Consider the following 20163-nt stretch of genomic DNA (forward strand, 5'->3'; position numbering starts at 1 on the left):
CTGATATTCTTTGACCTTTTAACTATGGTCCACTAAGGTAGGATGAACAACCCCATAAACTATTATGCTACCTGTTCCCACTTTTGAATGGAAAAAATAAACAGAGAATTAAAAAGCAATATAAACAATTATAAGCTTATATACATTATTCTGAATGAAATGGTCTAAAATTTAAATAAATTATTCTATAATACTTATTTTGATAGTATATCACAGGTTACTTAAACAGGACAAATTAACAGGCAACATATTCAGGCATACTTGGGGGTAAGGCTGCATTATGTACATATCTATTTTGCAATAGGTATATGGATGATTCTGGGTTTTTTTTGTTTGTTTTTTTTTTGAAACAGTGTCTTGCTCTGTCACCCAGGCTGAAGTGCAGTGGTGCGATCTCAGCTCACTGCAGCCTCCACCTCCTGGGTTCAAGTAATTCTCCCACCTCAGCCTCTCAAGTTGCTGGGATTACAGGGGTACACCACCACGCCCGGCTAATTTTTGCATTTTTTTTTTTTTTTAATGGAGATGGGGTTTCAGTATGTTGGCCAGGCTAGTCTCAAACTCCTGACCTCAGGTGATCCACCTGCCTAGGCCTCCCAAAGTGCTGGGATTATAGGCCTAAGCTACCACACCTGGTCTGGATGATTCTGTTTTGAACTGCAAAATACACAGGGCTTGAAATTTAGTCAATGAAAAATTATAGACCTAAAATATTGTTAATGTAACTATATATCACTTCATATAAGTATTAAAAAACCAAGTTAAGGATGAAGTGACATTAATGGTAATTAATAATTACAAACCCCAAAGAGCAGAAATTAAAATCCATTGTCAAGATGAACTGATAATGCATTAATAATGATATGTTTTTTTCTGAATTCCAACTATCTATCTGTGGGTACTTGTGGGTACTCAGCTTTATACGTAATATTGCAAATTGGTGCTTGGTGATCAAGATTTTTACAAGATTAGTCAAGTAGAGTGAGTCTTAAGTAAACTCTAATAGTGCTTATTTTTGATGTATAAATAGTAAACTTTATTAACTATCATTAACTTAGTAATAATAATGAGCACTTGGTCACAAGCAAAAAGGATTTTTTTTTTTTTTTTGAAGATGGAGTTTTGCTCTTGTTGCCCAGTCTGGAGTCATGATCTCCGCTCACTGCAACCTCTGCCTCCCGGGTTCAAGCAATTCTCCTGCCTCAGCCTCCTGAGTAGCTGGGATTACAGGCACCTGCCACCACGCCCAGCTGATGTTTGTATTTTAGTAGAGACAGGGTTTTGCCATGTTGGCCAGGCTGGTCGCAAACTCCTGACCTAGGTGATATACACGCCTTGGCCTCCCAGAGTGCTGGCATTACAGGCATGAGCCACCATGTCTGGCCTAAAAAAGGATATTCTTGAATTATATCTCACTAATCTGCAAGCACAGAAAATGATGCATGTGGGGATCAGTATAAGGTTTTTCAGTGGGTGCCTTATCATTCCTCTAATCATAACTTGAGAAGCACCACTATAATCCCACCGTTGCATCCCTCAGGGGTGCAGAAGTGGGACAAAGATGGTAAAGCCGCGTATAATTTGAAATAGTAAACAATATGTTTTCTTCAATAGGAAAGGAGTGCAATAATAGTACTAGGAATGGAAATCTGTTTATTTTGCAGAATATACTACCTTACTTTATAACGAGAGAAGGAAAAAAGATTAAGAAATTCTGGCTTAGTTAAAAGTTAATTTGATTTTGCTTATAAAATACAAATATCCAATAATAATAAAATTATATTGCGGAGAATAAGCAGCAAATAGAATCAAAATTATCTTAACAAATATAAGGTTTATTCTTTGGATATTAGTGTTATCCTAATCTATCATTATTTTATCAGTACTCTATGAAGGAAACCTTATTATGATTTTAAATTTTAGTTCCTATCACCTTTAATATCTATTAGCTCTAATAACTGTTTAAAAAGGCAAAAACAATATGTAAGTTAAGTAAAGTAACTGTAAGTAAATCCATTCATTTGGCAAGCAATATCCGCAGAATAGACACTTTAAGGGCACACCCACATTACCTTTCTGGTCTAAAAGTTATTTCTGATCCAGAAGAGTTACCATTCCATTAAACAAGAAACTGGCAGGAAATAGTATAGAAGGAGGTAGTATGAGTTTTAAAATGATATAGGTTAAAAACAATATAAAACAAAACCAACAAGCCAATGTCTGTATCATGGGAAGGACTTTCAAAAACAAGTGAGGTCCACCTAGACATACAGAAGCCAAGCATTTACTATCAATTTACTGCAAGGATCTCATTATATAATCAAGCAAGAACAATGTCACAATTGAATGAGAAATTAAATATTTCAAAAGAATTTGACAGAGTGTGCAGGACAATGGATTTCTGATTAATACCATGACTGCCATTCATGTAACAATTTCATTTCTTTTTCTTTTTTTTTTTGAGACGGAGTCTCGCTCTGTCGCCCAGGCTGGAGTGCAGTGGCCAGATCTCAGCTCACTGCAAGCTCCGCCTCCCGGGTTTACGCCATTCTCCTGCCTCAGCCTCCAGAGTAGCTGGGACTACAGGCGCCCGCCACCTCTCCCGGCTAGTTGTTTTGTATTTTTTTAGTAGGGACGGGGTTTCACTGTGTTAGCCAGGATGGTCTCGATCTCCTGACCTCGTGATCCGCCCGTTTCGGCCTCCCAAAGTGCTGGGATTACAGGCTTGAGCCACCGCGCCCGGCCACAATTTCATTTCTTTATGGAATTTATATGAAAAGGTATGTTTCTATCATTCATTTGACATACATAATTGGTTTTCATTAAGATAAATGTCCCTCAAACCTGGCAATCTTTTTCCCATTTGGGACTGCTGTGGCATTCTGATTCCACACTGGATATGAAGGTGTGGGATTGACTACTGGCACTGGATGTGGCCAGCCTTTTCCTAGACTGGAGTAGATTAGAAGTCAGACACTTCACAGGCATTCCTGGGTTGGAGGCAACTGTTTCAAGACCTACAGAGAAGAGACAATATTGAATTCTATGTTACAGCTTTCTTAGTTCCTTACTGAACCTGAATCTTTACATATAATTAAGTAAAGTATTAAGAATTACATAGTAAGAATTACATAGTAAGAATTACGTATCAGAACTATTTCTTTGTAAACACTATCTAGTCCAAAAGAACAGCTGGCATGCTTCCCATTATGTTTAGATACACATACTATTAATATATCTAAACATATCCCACTATGTTTAGATATAAGTACTGCTGTGAAAGTTAGAACCAAACAAAATCCCCTTAACATTCATACAGTAAAGAATAAGAACAAGGGAATGGTGGATTTATTGACTGATTTACGGCAGGATCTCCCTCTGTCATCCAGGCTAGAGTGCAGTGGTATGACTACTCTCACTGCAGCCTTGACCTCCTGGGCTCAAGCAATAGTCTCATCTCAGCCTCCTGAGTGGTGAGGACCACCAAATCTGGCTAATGCTTTAAATTTTTTTTAGAGATGGCGGTCTCACTGTATTGCCCAGGCTGGTCTCAAACTCCTGGGTTCAAGTGATCCTCTCGCCTCAGCCTCCCAAAGTGCTGTGATTACAGATGTGAGCCACCAAATTAATGTATAACTAGGAGCAAATCAATTTGGAGTATCTATCATCCAATTTGAACCCATTCCTGACAAAGGAACATTATTGATGTGGTATATCCAGATGTGCTATAAGGTTAGAATATGACTAAATTTACTCAGTTCAACTTGTATTTAACACTTGTATTTAATTCAACTTGTATTTATTGTAACACTGAGGTTTATGCACTTACAAATGTGAATTATACACACTTATAAGGGATTTTTAAAAAATACTACTGGATAAAGCAAACAAATAATGGTAAATTGCTTGTTTGTTTGTTGGTTTTGAGACAGTCTCACTGTCACCCAGGCTGGGGTACAGTGGCACGATCTCAGCTCACTGCAACCTCCGCCTCCTGTGTTCAAGCGATTCTCCTACCTCAGCCTCTTGAGTAGCTGGGATTACAGGTGCCCACCACTACGACCAGCTAATTTTTGTATTTTTAGTAAGGACAGGGTTTTACCATATTGGCCAGGCGGGTCTCGAACTCCTGACCTTAAGTGATCTGCCCGCCTTGGTCTCCCAAAATGCTGGGTATCATGTTGGTACTCAAAATGTTTTGAATTTTGAAGAAGTTTTTTGTTTTTTTAAGGTAGGGTATCATGCTGTCACCAAGGGTGGAGTGCAATGGTGCTATTATGGTTCACTGCAGCCTCAACCTCCTGGGCTCAAGTGATCCTCCTGCCTCAGCCTCCAATGTAGCTGGGACCACAAGTGTGCACCAACATGCCCGGCTAATTTTTGTAGAGATGAAGTCTCACTTTGTTGCTCAGGCTGGTCTTGAACTCTTGGCTTGCAGTGAGCTGCTGAGATCATGCCACTACACTCCGGCCTGGGCGACAGAATAAGACTCCATCTCAAAAAGAAAGAAATCCTGCCTCAGCCTCCCAATGTGGTAGCAATATAGGTATAAGCCTCCATGCCTGGCCTACCTTTTATTTTATACTCACATGATTTTAGTAACTTGCTAGAATAAGAAGTAGTGTCCTTTTGATCTATAGACATAGGGCATACGAGTCCTTCAGAAAGCTGTGATGTTTCGGATAGACAGGCTGAAAGGATGTTTGCAGAGTCGTGATTTTTTTCTGCAATTGGTGTGTTCTAGTAAAAAGAGAAAAATAAAAACAGGTTTACCGTCCCCAAAACACCACCTAAGTATATAGACTGTTATACCACCTATGCAGACAAACTGCTAAAGTAAATCCAATTGCTTGATATTTAAATCTATTTTGATCTTTTTTTTTTTTTTTGAGACGGAGTCTCACACTCGCCCAGGCTGGAGTGCAGTAGCCCCATCTCGGCTCACTGCAAGCTCCGCCTCCCGGGTTCACGCCATTCTCCTACCTCAGCCTCCCGACTTAGCTTGGGACTACAGGCGCCCGCCACCACACCCGGCTAATTTTTTTGTACTTTTAGTAGAGATGGGGTTTCACCGTGTTAGCCAGGATGGTCTCGATCTCCTGACCTTGTGATCTGCCCACCTCGGCCTCCCAAAGTGCTGGGATTATAGGCATGAGCCACCACGCCCGGCCTTGATATATTTTTTTAAAGGTAATTTTAAATTTTAAGTGGTGATCATGAAAGGGCACGTCATGTTCAAATTTTCTTTTCAAGTACGTACAAATCCCAACGAGCTGATGAGCGATAACACTTGTCCTGGGGTTCTTGAATAATCTTGTCTAGGTTTCGCCATTGACGGTGTTGTAAGGATATCCATCATATTAATATCTATATATGCAAAGAAAAATATATAAATTAATTAAAAACCTTTACCTCCCATTGACTAAAAATGAATGTTATATATATGGCAACAATAAATTTTTTGTAAACCAAATGTTAAAAAAGGAGACGGTGGCCGGGCGCGCTGGCTCAGGCCTGTTATGCCAGCACCTTGGGAGGCTGAGGCAGATGGATCACTTGAGGTCAGGCGTTCGAGACCAGCCTGGCCAACATGGTAAAACCCTGTCTCTACTAAAAATACAAAAATTAGCTGGTCGTAGTAGTGGGCACCTGTAATCTCAGCTACTCGGGAAGCTGAGGCAGGAGTATCACTTGAACCCGGGAGGCAGAGGTTGCAGTGAGCCAAGATTGCGCTACTGCACTCCAACCAGGGCGACAGAGCAAAACTCTGTCTCAAAAATTAAATAAATAAATAAGGAGATGGTATGGAATCAATATTAATTTTGGGCCCCTCATGTTAGCTAATATGTTTAAGCCTAGGTCAAGATAGAAACTGACCCAGATTGTTAGCATGTTTCAGTGCATAGTATTTTAAAAGAATTCAACAATGACACATAATACTATACTATTCCACTTAGATATAAAAAATAGTAAGAGAAGTCTAATGTTCTTATCCAGGCGTGGTGGCTCACACCTGTAATCCTAGCACTTTGGGAAGCCAAACGGAGAGGATCCCATGAGCCCAGGAGTTTGAAACCAGCTTGGGCAACAAGATAGAGTGATAGAGTGAGACTTATCTCTATAATTTAAAAACTAGCTGGGTATTACGGCAAGCACCTGTGTAGCCCCAGCCACTGGGGAGGCCGAGGTGGAAGAACTGCTTTTCCCAGGAGTTCGAGGCTATAGTGAGCTATGATCACATCACTGCACTCCAGCCTGGGTAATACAGTGAGACCCTGTCTCTTAAACAAACAGACAAAAAATAATCCAAGAACTCTAATGTTCTTATATGATACAGGACTTTTTAAAATTAGCTGGGTGTGGTAGCTCATGCCTGCAGTCCTAACTACTCGGAAGGCTGAGGCAAGAGAATCGCTTGAGCCTGGGAGGCAAAGGTTGTAGTGAGCCGAGATCACGCCACTGTCCTCCAGCCTGGGTGATAGAGCAAGACTCTGTCTCAAAATAAATAAATTAACGAATGAATAGGCCAGGCACGGTGGCTCACGCCTGTAATCCCAACACTTTGGGAGGCTGGGGTGGGTGGATCATGAGGTCAGGAGATCGAGACCATCCTGGCTAACACAGTGAAACCCCATCTCTACTAAAAATAAAAAAATTAGCCAGGCATGGTGGTGGGTCCCTGTAGTCCCAGCTACTCGGAGCCTGAGGCAGGAGAATGGCGTGATCTCAGGAGGGAGAGCTTGCAGTGAGCCGAGATCGTGCCACTGTACTCTAGCATTCCAGCCCGGGCAACAGAGCACGACTCCATCTCAAAAAAAAAATAATAATAATAATAAAATAAATAAATGAAAGTATACTGAAAGTTTTAACGACAAATTTCATTTATGCCTCACATTGATGAAATGATAAGAATAATAATAATACACATATAGGATATTTTACAAAAAAAGTTTTATTAAAATTAGACCCTTATGATATACAAAGTGACTTAAATTTATCAACAATTTTATCTTAATGCAAATTTTTTGTCCTTTGTGATATTTTCCAATAGCTTATCTGAAATCCTTAGAATCAGATTTCAAAATAAGATTTCAAAGTCAGATTTCTTTGAAATCACAATTAAAAAATGTTGATTTTAGAAAAGTAATGCGGTAAATATACTGCATATTATGAAATATCCCTAGTGGCAAATCATATGAATAATCACATGAACTGGGATCAACAGACTATAAATACCCCTGGCCAGGCACGGTGGTTCATGCCTGTAATCCTAGCACTTTGGGAGGCTGAGGCAGGTGAACCATCTGAGGTCAGGAGTTTGAGACCAGCCTGCCCAACATGGTGAAACTTCGTCTCTACTAAAAGAAAAAAATTAGCTGGGCGTGGTGGTGGGTGCCTATAATCCCAGCTACTCAGAAGGCTGAGGCAGGAGAACTGCTTGAACCTGGGAGGTAGATGTTGCAGTGAGCCGAGATCACGCCATTGAACTCCAGCCTGGGAAACAGCAAAAACCCCATCTCAAAATAAACAAACGAAAGACCATAAATACCCCTACATCAGCACAGATCAGATTTTATCAAACTTAGTAAAAAGTTTTAGGTGTTCATAACTGTTGAACTTCCACATCAAAAACTGTAGATCTGCATATATTTTCAAATACTAATAGTTATAATTCCAGAGTTTGTAAGTCCAATTTCTGGTTATTTTCATTATTAATACTTTCCCATCCATGTACCCTTTCTAATAGAGAATACAGTATGTTTTTTTTTTGAGATGGAGTCTCACTCTGCCCCCCCAGGCTAGAGTGCAGTGTCACGATCTTGGCTCACTGCAAGCTCCGCCTCCCAGTTTCAAGCAATTCTCCTGCCTCAGCCTACTAAGTAGCTGGGACTACAGGCGCGTGCCACCACGCCAAGCTAATTTTTGTACTTGTAGTAGAGATGGGGTTTTGCCACGTTGGCTAGGCTGGTCTCTAACTCCTGACCTCAGGTGATCTGCCTGCCTCGGCCTCCCAAAGTGCTGAGATTACAGGCATGAGCCACCATGCCTGGCCTGTTGGATGTTTTAAAAAGGTACTTACTCGATATTTTTCTTACCTCTATTCAAAGTAACTTTTGAAAGGCCGAAATCCGTCAGTTTAATATGACCCTCATTAGAAATAAGCATATTGTCCGGTTTCAAGTCCCTGCACACATAAGCAAATAGTAGATAACCAAAAAAGGGCTAGTTTTTTTTTTTTTTTTTTTTGAGGCGGGTCTTGCTCTGCTGCCCAGGCTGGAGTGCAATGGCGGTCTCGGCTCACCTGGCTCGCCTCCGGGTTCCCGCCATTCTCCTGCCTCAGCCTCCCAAGTAGCTGGGACTACGAGCCTTCCTGCATCCCGGCTAGTTTTGTATTTTTAGTAGAGCGGGGTTTTGCCGTGTTAGCCAGGATGGTCTCGATCTCCTGACCTTGTGATCCATCCCGTCTCGGCCTCCCAAAGTGCTGGGATTACAGGCTTGAGCCACCGCGCCCGGCCAAAAGGGCTAGTTTTAATGTTAGAATTTCCAGAAAGAAAGTTACAAAGGAGGCAAGCCGTATTTATTTCCTCCAAAATAAAGATGTCACTCATGGCTTTGAAGAGTACAGAAAACATCTCTTAAAAGCAAAACATCTTTTGTACCGTTTATCAGAATCGACAAAAAAGATAAATTAATACTAGATTATTTTTGGTATCATTGGTTAGATATTCCATTAAAATAAAGAAACCTTATTAGATAAAATCAATCTCAAGCCAGTTCAAATTTATATTTACCATTTACCTTCTTTTTTTTCTTTTTTTTTTTGATGGGGTTTCACTCTTGTCACCCAGGCTGGAGTGCAATGGCACAATCTCAGCTAACTGCAACCTCTGCCTCCCGGATTCAAGCAATTCTCCTGTCTCAGGCTCCCAAGTAGCTGGGATTACAGGCATCCACCACCACACTCGGCTAATTTTTGTATTTTTAGTAGAGAAAAGGTTTCACCATGTTGTCCAGGCCGGTCTCGAACTCCCGACCTCAGGTGATCCACCCACCTCAGCCTCCCAAAGTGCTGGGATTATAGGCATGAGCCACCGCACCTGGCCTACATTTACCTTCTTAAAGGAAGGTACGATTGAGATTTAATAAGTCACTTAATCTGACTTTCTTTGCATAGAGAAAAACATTGTAAATCAGTTGGACTACAAAATACAGCACTTCTGTATAATGCAGAGCAGCAGAAAGGATTCAATACTCTTCACATAAAATGCCATACTTAGTGGGGCGTGGTAGCTCATGCCTGTAATTGTAGCATTTTGGGAGGCTGAGGTGGGAGGATCCCTTGAGCCCAGGAGTTAAAGAGCAGCCTGGGAACCTTGTCTCTAAACACACACACACACACACACACACACACACACACACACACAAAGTCAGGAGTAATGGCACATGCCTCTGGTCCCAGACACTTGGGAGGCTAAGGCAGGGGGATTGCTTGAGCCCCAGAGGTCGAGGCTGTAGTGAGCCAAGATCAAGACACTGCACTCCACAACCTGGGTGACAAAGTGAGACCCTGTCTCAACAAAGAAAAAGATAAATAAAAATGTAAATAAATACAAAAATAAATAAATACATGCTATACTCATGTTCAAAGCAATATATTTTTAAAAACACAGGGAGATGAAAGAAGAGTTAATTTCTAAACGAATACAAGTCACTAGTAAACTTTAGATAACCTGGAAGTAAGTGCAAGTGGTTACCGTGAATATTTGAGACTCAAATATATAATTTGATTACTTGAATTTTTAAGTAATAATTTGGAGAAAAGTTGGTCTTTACCTGTGGATGATTCCATGTCTGTGAAGGTAGTCTAGAGCCAGTGCTACTTCAGAAATATATTTCACAGCCATCTCTTCATCAAAATAACCATATATATGTAGGAGAGACTTGACATCTCCCCCAATGAGATATTCCATTACCTATCAAAAAAGAATTTAACATTGTGAAATAAAAACAATATGATTACTTTAAAAATCTAGTATTTGGGCATTACAGTTACAATATTTGGCATGGCTCTGTAACAAAACTACCTTTTCTTGCTATTACTTGTAATACGTTAATACTAGGTTTATTCATGTTGCCATATAGTTTTTAATTAAAAATTAAATTGTTTAGGCTGGGCACAGTGGCTCACGCCTATAATCTCAGCACTTCTGGGAGGCCAAGATGGGCAGATCACTTGAGGCCAGGAGTTCGAGAATAGCCTGGCTATTCTCGAAATAGCGAAACCCCGTCTCTACTAAAATATAAAAAATTAAGCTGGGCCTGGTGGCACATGCCTTTAATCTCAGCTACTTGGGAGGTTGAGGCACGAGAATTGCTTGAACCCAGGAGGCACAGGGTGGCCAAGATTGCGCCACTGCAGTCCAGCCTGGGCAACAGAGGGAGACTCTATCTCAGGTTGGGGTGCAGTTATGTGCAATGGTATCTCTATTAGCTAGCTGCACACCACCATGCCCAGCTAATTTTTATTTTAATTTTTTTGTAGAGATGGAGTCTCATCCCCAAGTTGGTTTTGAACTCTTGGCTTCAAGTGATCCTCCTGTCTCAGCATCTCGAAGTGCTTGAATTACAGGTGTGAGCCACGGCCCCTGGCCTGTGTCTCTGTGTATATATACATACACGTACACACACCATATGTATCCGGAGAACCCACTCCCGATGTTTACCATGGGTTCTTTTCTATTTCCTAAGTGTCTCAGCTGGGTTGAGAAATAAAGGGAAAGAGCACAAGAGAGAGAAATTTAAAACTGGGTGTCCAAGGGAGACATCACATGTCGGCAGGATCCAGCAAGTTTTTATTAGCGATTTTCAAAAGGGGAGGGAGGGCACAAATAGGGTGTGGGTCACAGAGATCACATACTTCACAAGGCAATAAAATATCACAAAGCAAATGGAGGCAGGGCGAGATCACAGGACTGGATGAGGTGAAATTAAAATTGCTAAGAAGTTTCGGGCACGCCTTGTCATTGATAACATCTTATCAGGAAACAGGGTTTGAGAGCAGATAATCTGTCTGACCACAATTTATTAGGTGGGAATTTTCTCATCCTAATAAGCCTAGGAGCACTATAGGAGACCTGGGCTTATTTCATCCCCTTGGCCCTTTGACCATAAAAGACCGGATGCCTTAAAAAGGGGCGATGCCTTAAAAAGGGGCCATCTATAGGCCTACCTTCAGGGCACATTCTCTTTCTCAGGGATGTTCCTTGCTGAGAAAAAGAAATCAGAGATATTTCTCCTATTTGCTTATGAAAGAGGAGGAATATAGCTCTGTTCCGTCCGCTCACCAGCGGCCAGTTCAAAGTTACCACTCTTGTTCCCAGTTCAAAGTTACCTCTCTTGTTCCCTGAACATCGCTGTTATCCTGTTCTTTTTTTAAGATGCCCAGATTTCATATTCAAACACACATGCTCTACAAACAATTTGTGCAGTTGACACAATCACAGGGTACTGAGGCAACATTCATCCTTCTTAACTTACAAAGAAGATGACGGGATTAAGAGATTAAAGTAAAGACAGGCATAGGAAATTACAAGGATATTCATTGGGGAAGTGATAAGTGTCCATGAAATCTTCACAATTTATGTTCAGAGATTATAGTAAAGACAGGTATAAGAAATTATAAAAGTATTAATTTGGGGAACTAATAAATGTCCATGAAAACTTCAAAATTTATGTTCTTCTGCTGCGGCTTTAGCGGGTGCCTCCGTTCGGGGTCCCTGACTTCCCGCAACACATATGCATATATCCTATTGGTTCTTTTTCTTTGGAGAACTCTAACTAATATAACAGGTAAATTTGCCAAGGTAGTGAGTGCAGCCAGAATTCAAATGCAAGTACTCTGAATCTAGACATGGTTCTCTTAAATCACTGGGTCCACTGACTGCTGAATGGATAAAGAAACAAAGTAAAAATTATTTACTCACCAAGTAGACATTGTTTGCAGACTGCAGTGAATAATACAAATGGACAATGAATGGGCTTTTGCTTAGTGCCAGCGCATCTCTCTCAGCTTGGACCTGATGAGTCATATTTTTGTTGATCATGTCTGCTTTTTTAACAACCTGTAATAGATAAAATAAAAATGATATGTTATTTTATTCTGAGACAGTCTCCGTCTCTTACCCAGGCTGAGTGCGGTGGCATGATCAAGGCTTACTGCAGCCTTGATTTCCCAGGCTCAAGTTATCCTCCCACCTCAGCCTCCCAAGTAGCTGGGACTACAGGCACGCATCACTACATCTGGCTACTTTATGTTTTTGTAGAGACAAGGTCTCACTATGTTGCCCAAGTCGGCCTAAAATGAGCCTCAAGCAATACCCCTGTCAAAGTGCTGGGATTACAGGTGTGAGTCACAGCTCCCTGCCTTTTTTTTTAAATTACAGAGTGATCTCTGCCGGGTGGGGTGGCTCACGCCTGTAATCCTAGCACTTTGGGAGGCTGAGGCAGGTGGATCACGAGGTCAGGAGATCAAGACCATCCTGGCTAACATGGTGAAACCGTCTCTACTGAAAATACAAAAAAAAATTAGCCAGGCATGGTGGCGGGTGCCTGTGGTCCCAGTTACTCGGGAGTCTGAGGCAGGAGAATGGCGTGAACCTGGGAGGCGGGGATTGCAGTGAGCCGAGATCGTGCCACTGCACTCCAGCCTGGGCGACAGAGAGAGACTCCGTCTCAAAAAAAAAAAAAAAAAAAAAAAAAAAATTACAGAGTGATCTCAGGTTTCAAAGTTACCATCATAAAAACACGAACAGAGAGAACACATATAGATGTCATGTGGACTCGCACTGCTATCAGGAAACCACGTACAAAAAATAGTTAAGACAGTTTTTAAAAAAATCTTCAAGATAGAATTGCTTATCTTGGTATTAAATGGCAGAAGTATCACAATCTCTTTAGAGAAGGAAAAAAAATTAAACAAATGCTCCCAGACTGCCCTGCATATTAATAGAAAAAAAATTCTGTTCCACTGTTCTGATAACAAAGTCAAAAGATAGTTACATTCTTCATAAGCCCACAGATAGCTAGGACCTGGGCGTGGAGTAACTACCTAATTTTTTTTTTTTTAACTTCTGATTCTTTGATAGATGGGAATAGAATCAGAAAGAGGAATAATGTCAGAAGTTTGCCTATGAAAAAAAATCTTAAGCTGGAATGGTTAGAACTTCAAGTTTCAAGGTAAGCTGTACAGAAACAGAACTATTAAAGTTGGAACACTAAAAAAAATTAAAGGCCAGGTGCGGTGGCTCACGCCTGTAATCCCACACTTTAGGAGGTCAAGGCGGACGGATTACAAGGTCAGGAGATCGAGACCACAGTGAAACCCGGTCTCTACTAAAAATACAAAAAATTAGCCTGGCATGGTGGCAGGTGCCTGTAGTCCCAGCTACTCGGGAGGCTGAGGCTGGAGAATGGCGTGAACCCAGGACGTGGAGCTTGCAGTAAGCCGAGATTGCGCCACTGCACTCCAGCCTGGGGCGACAGAGCAAGACTTCTGTCTCCAAAAAAATAAATAAATAAATAAATAAATAAATAAACAAACAAACAAATAAATAAATAATATATAAATAAATAAAAATAAAGTTGGAACACTAAACTGAATAGTCAGTAACACTGGGATCAATTCTCAGAACTGCTACAAGAAAAAAAGGCATATTTCTTTCAAAGATTACTTAATAAAATCATTAATACATTATAAATTCCTGCCTTAACTGCTTTCTTTAAGAAAACTGAGGGAAATTGACAAAGCAAGTGGGTAACATGATTTTTCCTATCATTTCACTGGCTATGAGGGCATGCTTGTTTTGTTCTCCATTGTTGTCCAGTTCTTAGACACGAAGAGGGTGGGTGCTAAGCAAATACTGATTAAATACATGGATTGGTGTTTTCGTTTCAACAACTGATCATGACTGAGTGCTGTAGAAGGAAAAGCAAAAATCTCAGGAATATATAAAGTAACCAATTCAATGAGATGGGTCTGAAAGATCAGGGAAGGTTTGAAGGGGAGCTAAGATGAATCGTAATACATGAATAAGACAGGTGGAGAATAGCAGAAAAGGGTGGAAGAAAAGCACTTAAAAAGGAGCCAGCATAAGGCCAGGCACAGTGGCTCACACCTGTAATCCCAGCACTTTGGGAGGCCGAGCCAGGCGGACCACTTGAGGTCAGGAGTTTGAGACCAGCCTAACCAGCATGGAGAAACCCTGTCTCTAATAAAAATACAAAATTAGTCAGGTGTGGTGGTGCATGCCTGTAATCTCAGCTACTCAGGAGGCTGAGTCAGGAGAATCGCTGGAACCTGGGAGGTGGAGGTTGCGGTGAGCTGAGATCACACCATTGCACTCTAGCCTGGGCAACGAGAGCGAAACTCTGTCTCTCAAAAAAAAAAAAAAAAAAAAAAAGAACTAGCATAAACATAAGCACAGAAGCAAGAAAATACACAGCATTTAGAGACTAGCCAATTGTCTGCTGAGGCCAAAACACAGGGTATGAGGAAGATACAGTGGAAATACGGAGCCAGAACTGGGAAAACGACTGCTTTTCTAAAGAGTCTGAACTTGAGTTTACATGTCACAGTGTAAGGAATGAATGAAAAAACGAAGATAATGATTCTAGCTAGGAGGCTATTCCAACAGACTATGTATGGAAATGAAGGCATGATGAACCTCAAAAATGTCATGTCGAGTGAAAAAAACCAGATGCAGACCACATATTGTATGATTCCATTTATATGAAATGTCCAGAAATGGCAAACCTATGGAGACAGAAAGTAGATCAGTGGTTATCTGGGGCTGGGGGTGTTAATGGGGTAGGCACTGCAGATGAGCGGAAGAGGTTTTCCGGCAATGGAAATATTCTAAAACTAGATTGTGGCGATGGTTATACAACTATCTTAATTTACTAAAACCACTGAATTGTACCTTTTTTTTTTTTTTTGAGATGGAGTATCACACTGTCTCCCAGGCTGGAGTACAGTGGCACGATCTTGGCTCACCGCAACTTCTACCTCCCAAGTTCAAGTGATTCTCCTGCCTCAGCCTCCCGAGCACCTGGGATTACAGGTGCACACCATTATCCAGCTAATTTTTGTATTTTTAGTAGAGACAGGGTTTCACCATGTTGGCCAGGCTGGTCTCGAACTCCTGACCTCAGGTGATCCGCCCGCCTCAGCCTCCCAACGTGCTGGGATTACAGGCATGGGCCACCATGCCTGCCCTTTTTTTTTTTGACACTTAGTCCTGCTCTGTCAACCAGGCTGGAATATATTGGTGCAATCTCAGCTCGCTGCAACCTCTGCTTCCCGAGTTCAAGTGATTCTCCTGCCTTAGCCTACTGAATAGCTGGGATTACAGGTGCGTGCCAGCACGCCTGGCTAATTTTTTGTATTTTTAGTAGAGACAGGGTTTCACCATGTTGGTCAGCTGGTCTCAAACTCCTGACCTCAGGTAATCCCACCTGTCTTGGCCTCTCAAAGTGCTGGGATTACAGGAGTGAGCCACTGCACCGAGCCTGTACCTTTATAACCAAATAAATAGGGGGAAAAGTGAAAGTCTGTACTTGGACAGGGACTTGGGAATGGAAAGAGATAAAAAGCATGACTAAAAGAGATGGAACTGACAGGAACACTGAGAGAGATACAGAGATGAAATAAAATGATTCAGGTTTCTAGTCTGAAGGACAGGGATGAAGGTGTTATTAAATGGAGAGAAGGAATATAGGCGGTTCAGAATTTAGGCAGTTAGGTGGAGAGGATTAGTTAAGGTTAGGCAAGCACAATTTGGAGGTGTGTGCTGGATATTCACTTGACAATGTCCAATAGGAAGCTGAGATCCCACTAACAAGTTGCTGGTTTCTCATTTCCTTTACCACCTTCACTCAGTGCCGCAATGTGAGTAATGTGAAACCACTGCAATGGACGAGTACCAAGAATGGACAGAATAGCTGTCAAGATACATGTTGAATGTTTTTAGAATGATACACACGGCTGCATGGACAAAGGATCGGCTTAGGACATATTTCAACCTACTCTTTAAATAAAAGTGCATTCTAGATTTCACAATGGAAGATTTGAAGAGAAAACAATGGGCTCATTTAATGAGAACTGTTGGTTATACAACAGGTCAGAAATTAATCTACATCAAACTGCAAAGCTAGAATATAACTTGGAAGTGACAGTTACTAATTTAATGAATATTCCCAACTTAATCCTGGCAAAGGCCAAATGAGTAAAAAGGATCCAGAAGATATATCAAACGAATAGGTAATGCTAACACTTAAAAATTTCATAATGCTACGCACGGTGGCTGACGCCTGTAATCCCAGCGTTTTGGGAGGCTGAGGCGGGCAGATCACCTGAGGTCAGGAGTTCGAGACCAGCCTGCCCAAAATGGTGAAACCCTGTCTCTACTAAAAATACAAAAAAATTAGCCCGGGTTGGTGGCGTGCACATTTAATCCCAACTACTCGGGAGGCTGAGGCAGGAGAATTGCTTGAACCTGGGAGGTGGAGGTTGCAGTGAGCTGAGATCACTTCACTGTGAAACTCCGTCTCAAAAAAAAAAAAAAAAATTCATAACAGGGCCGGGCGCGGTGGCTCACACCTGTAATCCCAGCACTCTGGGAGGCCGTGGTGGGCGGATCACATGAGGTCAGGAGCTCCAGACCAGTCTGGTCAACATAGCGAAAACAACATGGCGAAACTCAATCTCTACCCAAAAAAAATACAAAAATCAGCCAGGTGTGGTGGCGCGCGCCTGTAATCCCGGTTACTCGGGAGGCTGAGACAGGAGAATCGCCTGAACCCAGGAGGCAGAGGTTGCAGGGAGCCGGGATCGCGCCACACTACTCCAGCCTGGGGGACAGAGAAAGACTGTCTTTAAAAAAAATATATTAGAGACTTATCAGAAAAGAGTACATCTTTCTCCTGGTTAAGAGTCAAAAAGTTATCAGTGCCTACAAATTAATCACTCTTCTGCGGTAGAAAAATTTCAGCGATTCTGCACGTCAAAGCAAACAAACGAGGTAAACAAAACCACTAATTACTAAAAACCTTTTGGATTTAGAAACCTAACCGAAGCAAGGGTGAGACTACGAATCACGGCTTTGGCTTTAAGTCCCTGTTGTACTAAGGCCGATGTAATCACTTCGGTCAAGTCCCTTTGCCTTTGGCCTCAGTTTCCTCATTTGCTAACGCTGGGCAGGGAGAAGAGGGTCAAACTACTGGGCATCCGAGATATGGAGGGAAGGGCGGAACCGAGGTGAGACACCCGACCCGATCGCGGATGTTGCAGGGCTCTGAAGGCTTCAGCAAGCCAGGCAAGCAAGGCCACCCAGACTCCTTGCTCCAGCGGCCCTGGGGCCTGCCCAAGCCGGGGAGCAGGAAGGAGGGCCGAAGGGCCTGACCCCTTCCTTTGCTCCTCCTTGACTTCCTACCTTTACTGCATACAATTTGCCGCCTTTCTGCCCCAGATACACTTTCCCGAAGGCGCCCCGGCTAATGGGCTTCACGATGCTGAATTCCTCAATGGAGGGCGGTTTTGGCACCGAGATTCTATTCACGCCCTCCTCGGTCGCCGCGCCTCCTCCAGCCTCCTTCTTGCTTCCCGCGGTGGGCTCCATCGCTATCCAGCCTACAGCGGTCCCGCAGCCGCGGTCCCCCGCCCAGCAGCCACTCCCGCCAACTGGGTTCAAAGTGAGGCTCCGCCCACGCCGCGCACGGCCGTGACGTCACAGCGCCGCCGTGCCCCGCCCTCGTCACCTCCCCTACGCAGACGTGAAGGGAGGGGGCGTCGGGAAAGCCCAGAGTCTCCGGCAGTACACTAGTCGTGGGCGGCGACTGCGGCACTACTGACGTCATTCCTCATGAGGGAGGAGGCATAGACAGTTCTGGGCCCACAGTAAAGGGACGACTGGGGCTTCACTGAATCGCAGGATTTGAAAACATTTCTCCCGGCTTCCCAACGAGGCTGGTGGGAAGCGGTCCTCCTCGCATACACGACCTCCCCACCCCCGCGAGGCGTAGAAACCAGTTCGGACTGTACAATAAAGCGAAAGCCAGGGCTGAGGTCTGGAAGCTAGTGAAGGCACAGAATGTGGAGAAACGATGAGCAGGAAGCGGGTGGCCGCCCCTGTCATCTGACGTTTTCCCAGGATATAATTTGCCTGACTGAAACAGATCAGAACCAACAGGGAGAGTTTTCGATTTAGTGTGTGGAAAAGAGCACGAAATTGTAGTGAAAGACCTTATTGCTCAAGGCCCAGTCAGCAGATTTCATAAGGAAGCTGTAGAAAGTCTTAAGAGGAGATTAGCCGAGCGTGGTGGCGGGCACCTGTCATCCCAGCTACTTGGGAGGCTGAGGCAGGAGAATCGCTTGAACCCGGGGGGCGGAGGTTGCAGTGAGCCGAGATCGCGCCACTGCACTCCAGCCTGGGCGAAAGAACGAAACTCCGTCTCCAAAAAAAAAAAAAAGAAAAAGTCTAAAGAGGGTAAAGGCTGTTCTCTTGTTAAAAAACAGCTAAAGACCTTTGGGGACGCTGTTCCTTGTAAATGTCAACTACTTCCGCGGGAAAGAACGCGCAGGCACTTGGCCGTGTGGGCACTCACTTGCCCCGGAAGTAGTGCTGCGTTAGCGCCTCACCTTCCGGGGCGGATTGTCTGTTGCAGTAGCTGTAGGAAGGGGAGGCCATTTTCCGTTTCTGGGAGGAGTGCGGGGCAACGGGTCGGAGAAAAAGGTAAAAAGAAGGGCTCAGCGCCTCCCCGCCGGGCCGTCGACAGAGGGGCACAGTTTCGGCAGGCGGGTGAGGTCGCTGAGGGCCCGCAGGAGATGTTTTCCTTGTCGAGCACGGTGCAACCCCAGGTAAGCGCGGCATTCACCCCATTTTTTTCCCTCCCGTCCTGCCCGTGGCTGTTTGCAAATTGCGCTCTTGGAAGCGATTTCTCAGAAAGGACTCTAGGAAAGAAGTGATGAACTCAGTACGCGTCCCAGGATTGAGGAGTGGATCAGGGGACGTCGCTGAGAGTGGGCCCGATACTTCAGGGCTGACAATGAAGCTGTTGGGGGCAGAGGCGGGGTGTGAGCGTGATGGAGAGAGACCCTGGCTTACCGAACTGATGGCGTGGAATTTCTGCTAGAGAATCCGTCCGGCATTGTTCAGTGTCTGGCGTTCTGGGGTGGAGGTGGGGAAATGTCTCTACCATACATGTAAAGGGAGCAGGTAATGTTCCCGTTTCTTCCGACTTTCTAGTGGCTTTAATGTTCACAGCCCCTGTCCCGTGCTCTTTCTTCCTTTTTAAATGGAATTTAAATTTAACCCAAACATGGTATAATAATTCGAATGGCCAGCCTTGCAAGTTTTCTCTTTTTGACCAGGAGTAACTAATAACGTGTATTTTCGAGTCGTAAACTGTTTGCAGTTAAAATTTTGATTCAGCCTCATCCTCATCGTTTTGTAAAACAAAAGGTAGTGAAGAGAAAAATGATTTCAAGGGTTTTCAGTACGCTCTTTGATGGGCAGTCACTTATGACAATGTTTTATTCTTGCTTCATTCCAGTCTCTTTTATTGATGGTAACATTTTAATAGATTTTTTGAGAGTTCCTACAGTTTTGCAAAGAAATAGTTTTTAAAACGTTGAGTTTTTGTGTTTTTTTTAAATAATTTTTAAGAAAATCGACACTCAGGTTCTTGGTTTAAGCATATGATTGTGTTCCTTTGTGTAACTTTTACTCCACCTCATTTTAAGAATTTTTAATTTTTTTGTGCTAGTATTGGCTAACAAACTGAAGCAGCTGCTTGTTTATTGGGCATCAGTTATGTACTAGGTGAGCAAAGCAAATGTGGAATCTTAATATTGATAGGAAGTAAATATGACTAGGACTTAACCAGGTGAAGAGTGAACAGGTATCACGGGCATACAGAAAAATACCTGGAGGTCCTGAGTTAGGAAACGATTTAGCAGGTTGGAGGAACCAAAATAAGGCTAGTGTGGCTAGAACATAGTAATTAAAGGGGGTAGTGACAGAAGAGGTTGGAGAAAAGACTTGAGGCAGATCATAGAGGGAGTAAAGCATTTGTTATGGCTGATTTCATGTTAAGTGCGTTGGCAAC

The 20163-nt window shown here is 42.9% G+C and overlaps 2 protein-coding genes across 5 annotated transcripts in view; one reads left to right on the forward strand and one right to left on the reverse strand.

Annotated features, from left to right (window-relative positions):
- The window catches only part of MASTL (microtubule associated serine/threonine kinase like), a 34208-nt gene extending 15981 nt beyond the window's left edge, over positions 1-18227 (reverse strand). For 3 of the 4 annotated variants that reach the window (XM_021943127.2, XM_021943128.2, XM_003903488.5), the window contains exons 1-7: positions 17490-18227; positions 11985-12122; positions 9835-9974; positions 8097-8185; positions 5261-5367; positions 4590-4740; positions 2845-3017 (exon numbers count right to left, since the gene is read on the reverse strand). In XM_021943127.2, coding sequence (XP_021798819.1) covers positions 2845-3017; positions 4590-4740; positions 5261-5367; positions 8097-8185; positions 9835-9974; positions 11985-12122; positions 17490-17675 — 984 coding nt within the window. In that variant the 5' untranslated portion in view covers positions 17676-18227. The remainder of the gene's footprint in view (positions 1-2844; positions 3018-4589; positions 4741-5260; positions 5368-8096; positions 8186-9834; positions 9975-11984; positions 12123-17489) is intronic. The other variant, XM_021943130.2, reaches the window with a different exon arrangement.
- Positions 18228-18708: 481 nt separating this feature from the next.
- The window catches only part of YME1L1 (YME1 like 1 ATPase), a 46131-nt gene continuing 44676 nt past the window's right edge, over positions 18709-20163 (forward strand). Inside the window, exon 1 of the mRNA XM_009214143.4 lies at positions 18709-18913. Coding sequence (XP_009212407.1) covers positions 18881-18913 — 33 coding nt within the window. The 5' untranslated portion in view covers positions 18709-18880. The remainder of the gene's footprint in view (positions 18914-20163) is intronic.

The sequence above is a fragment of the Papio anubis genome, chromosome 11 (genome assembly GCF_008728515.1).
Source record: "Papio anubis isolate 15944 chromosome 11, Panubis1.0, whole genome shotgun sequence".
NCBI classification, from domain to species: Eukaryota; Metazoa; Chordata; class Mammalia; order Primates; family Cercopithecidae; genus Papio; species Papio anubis.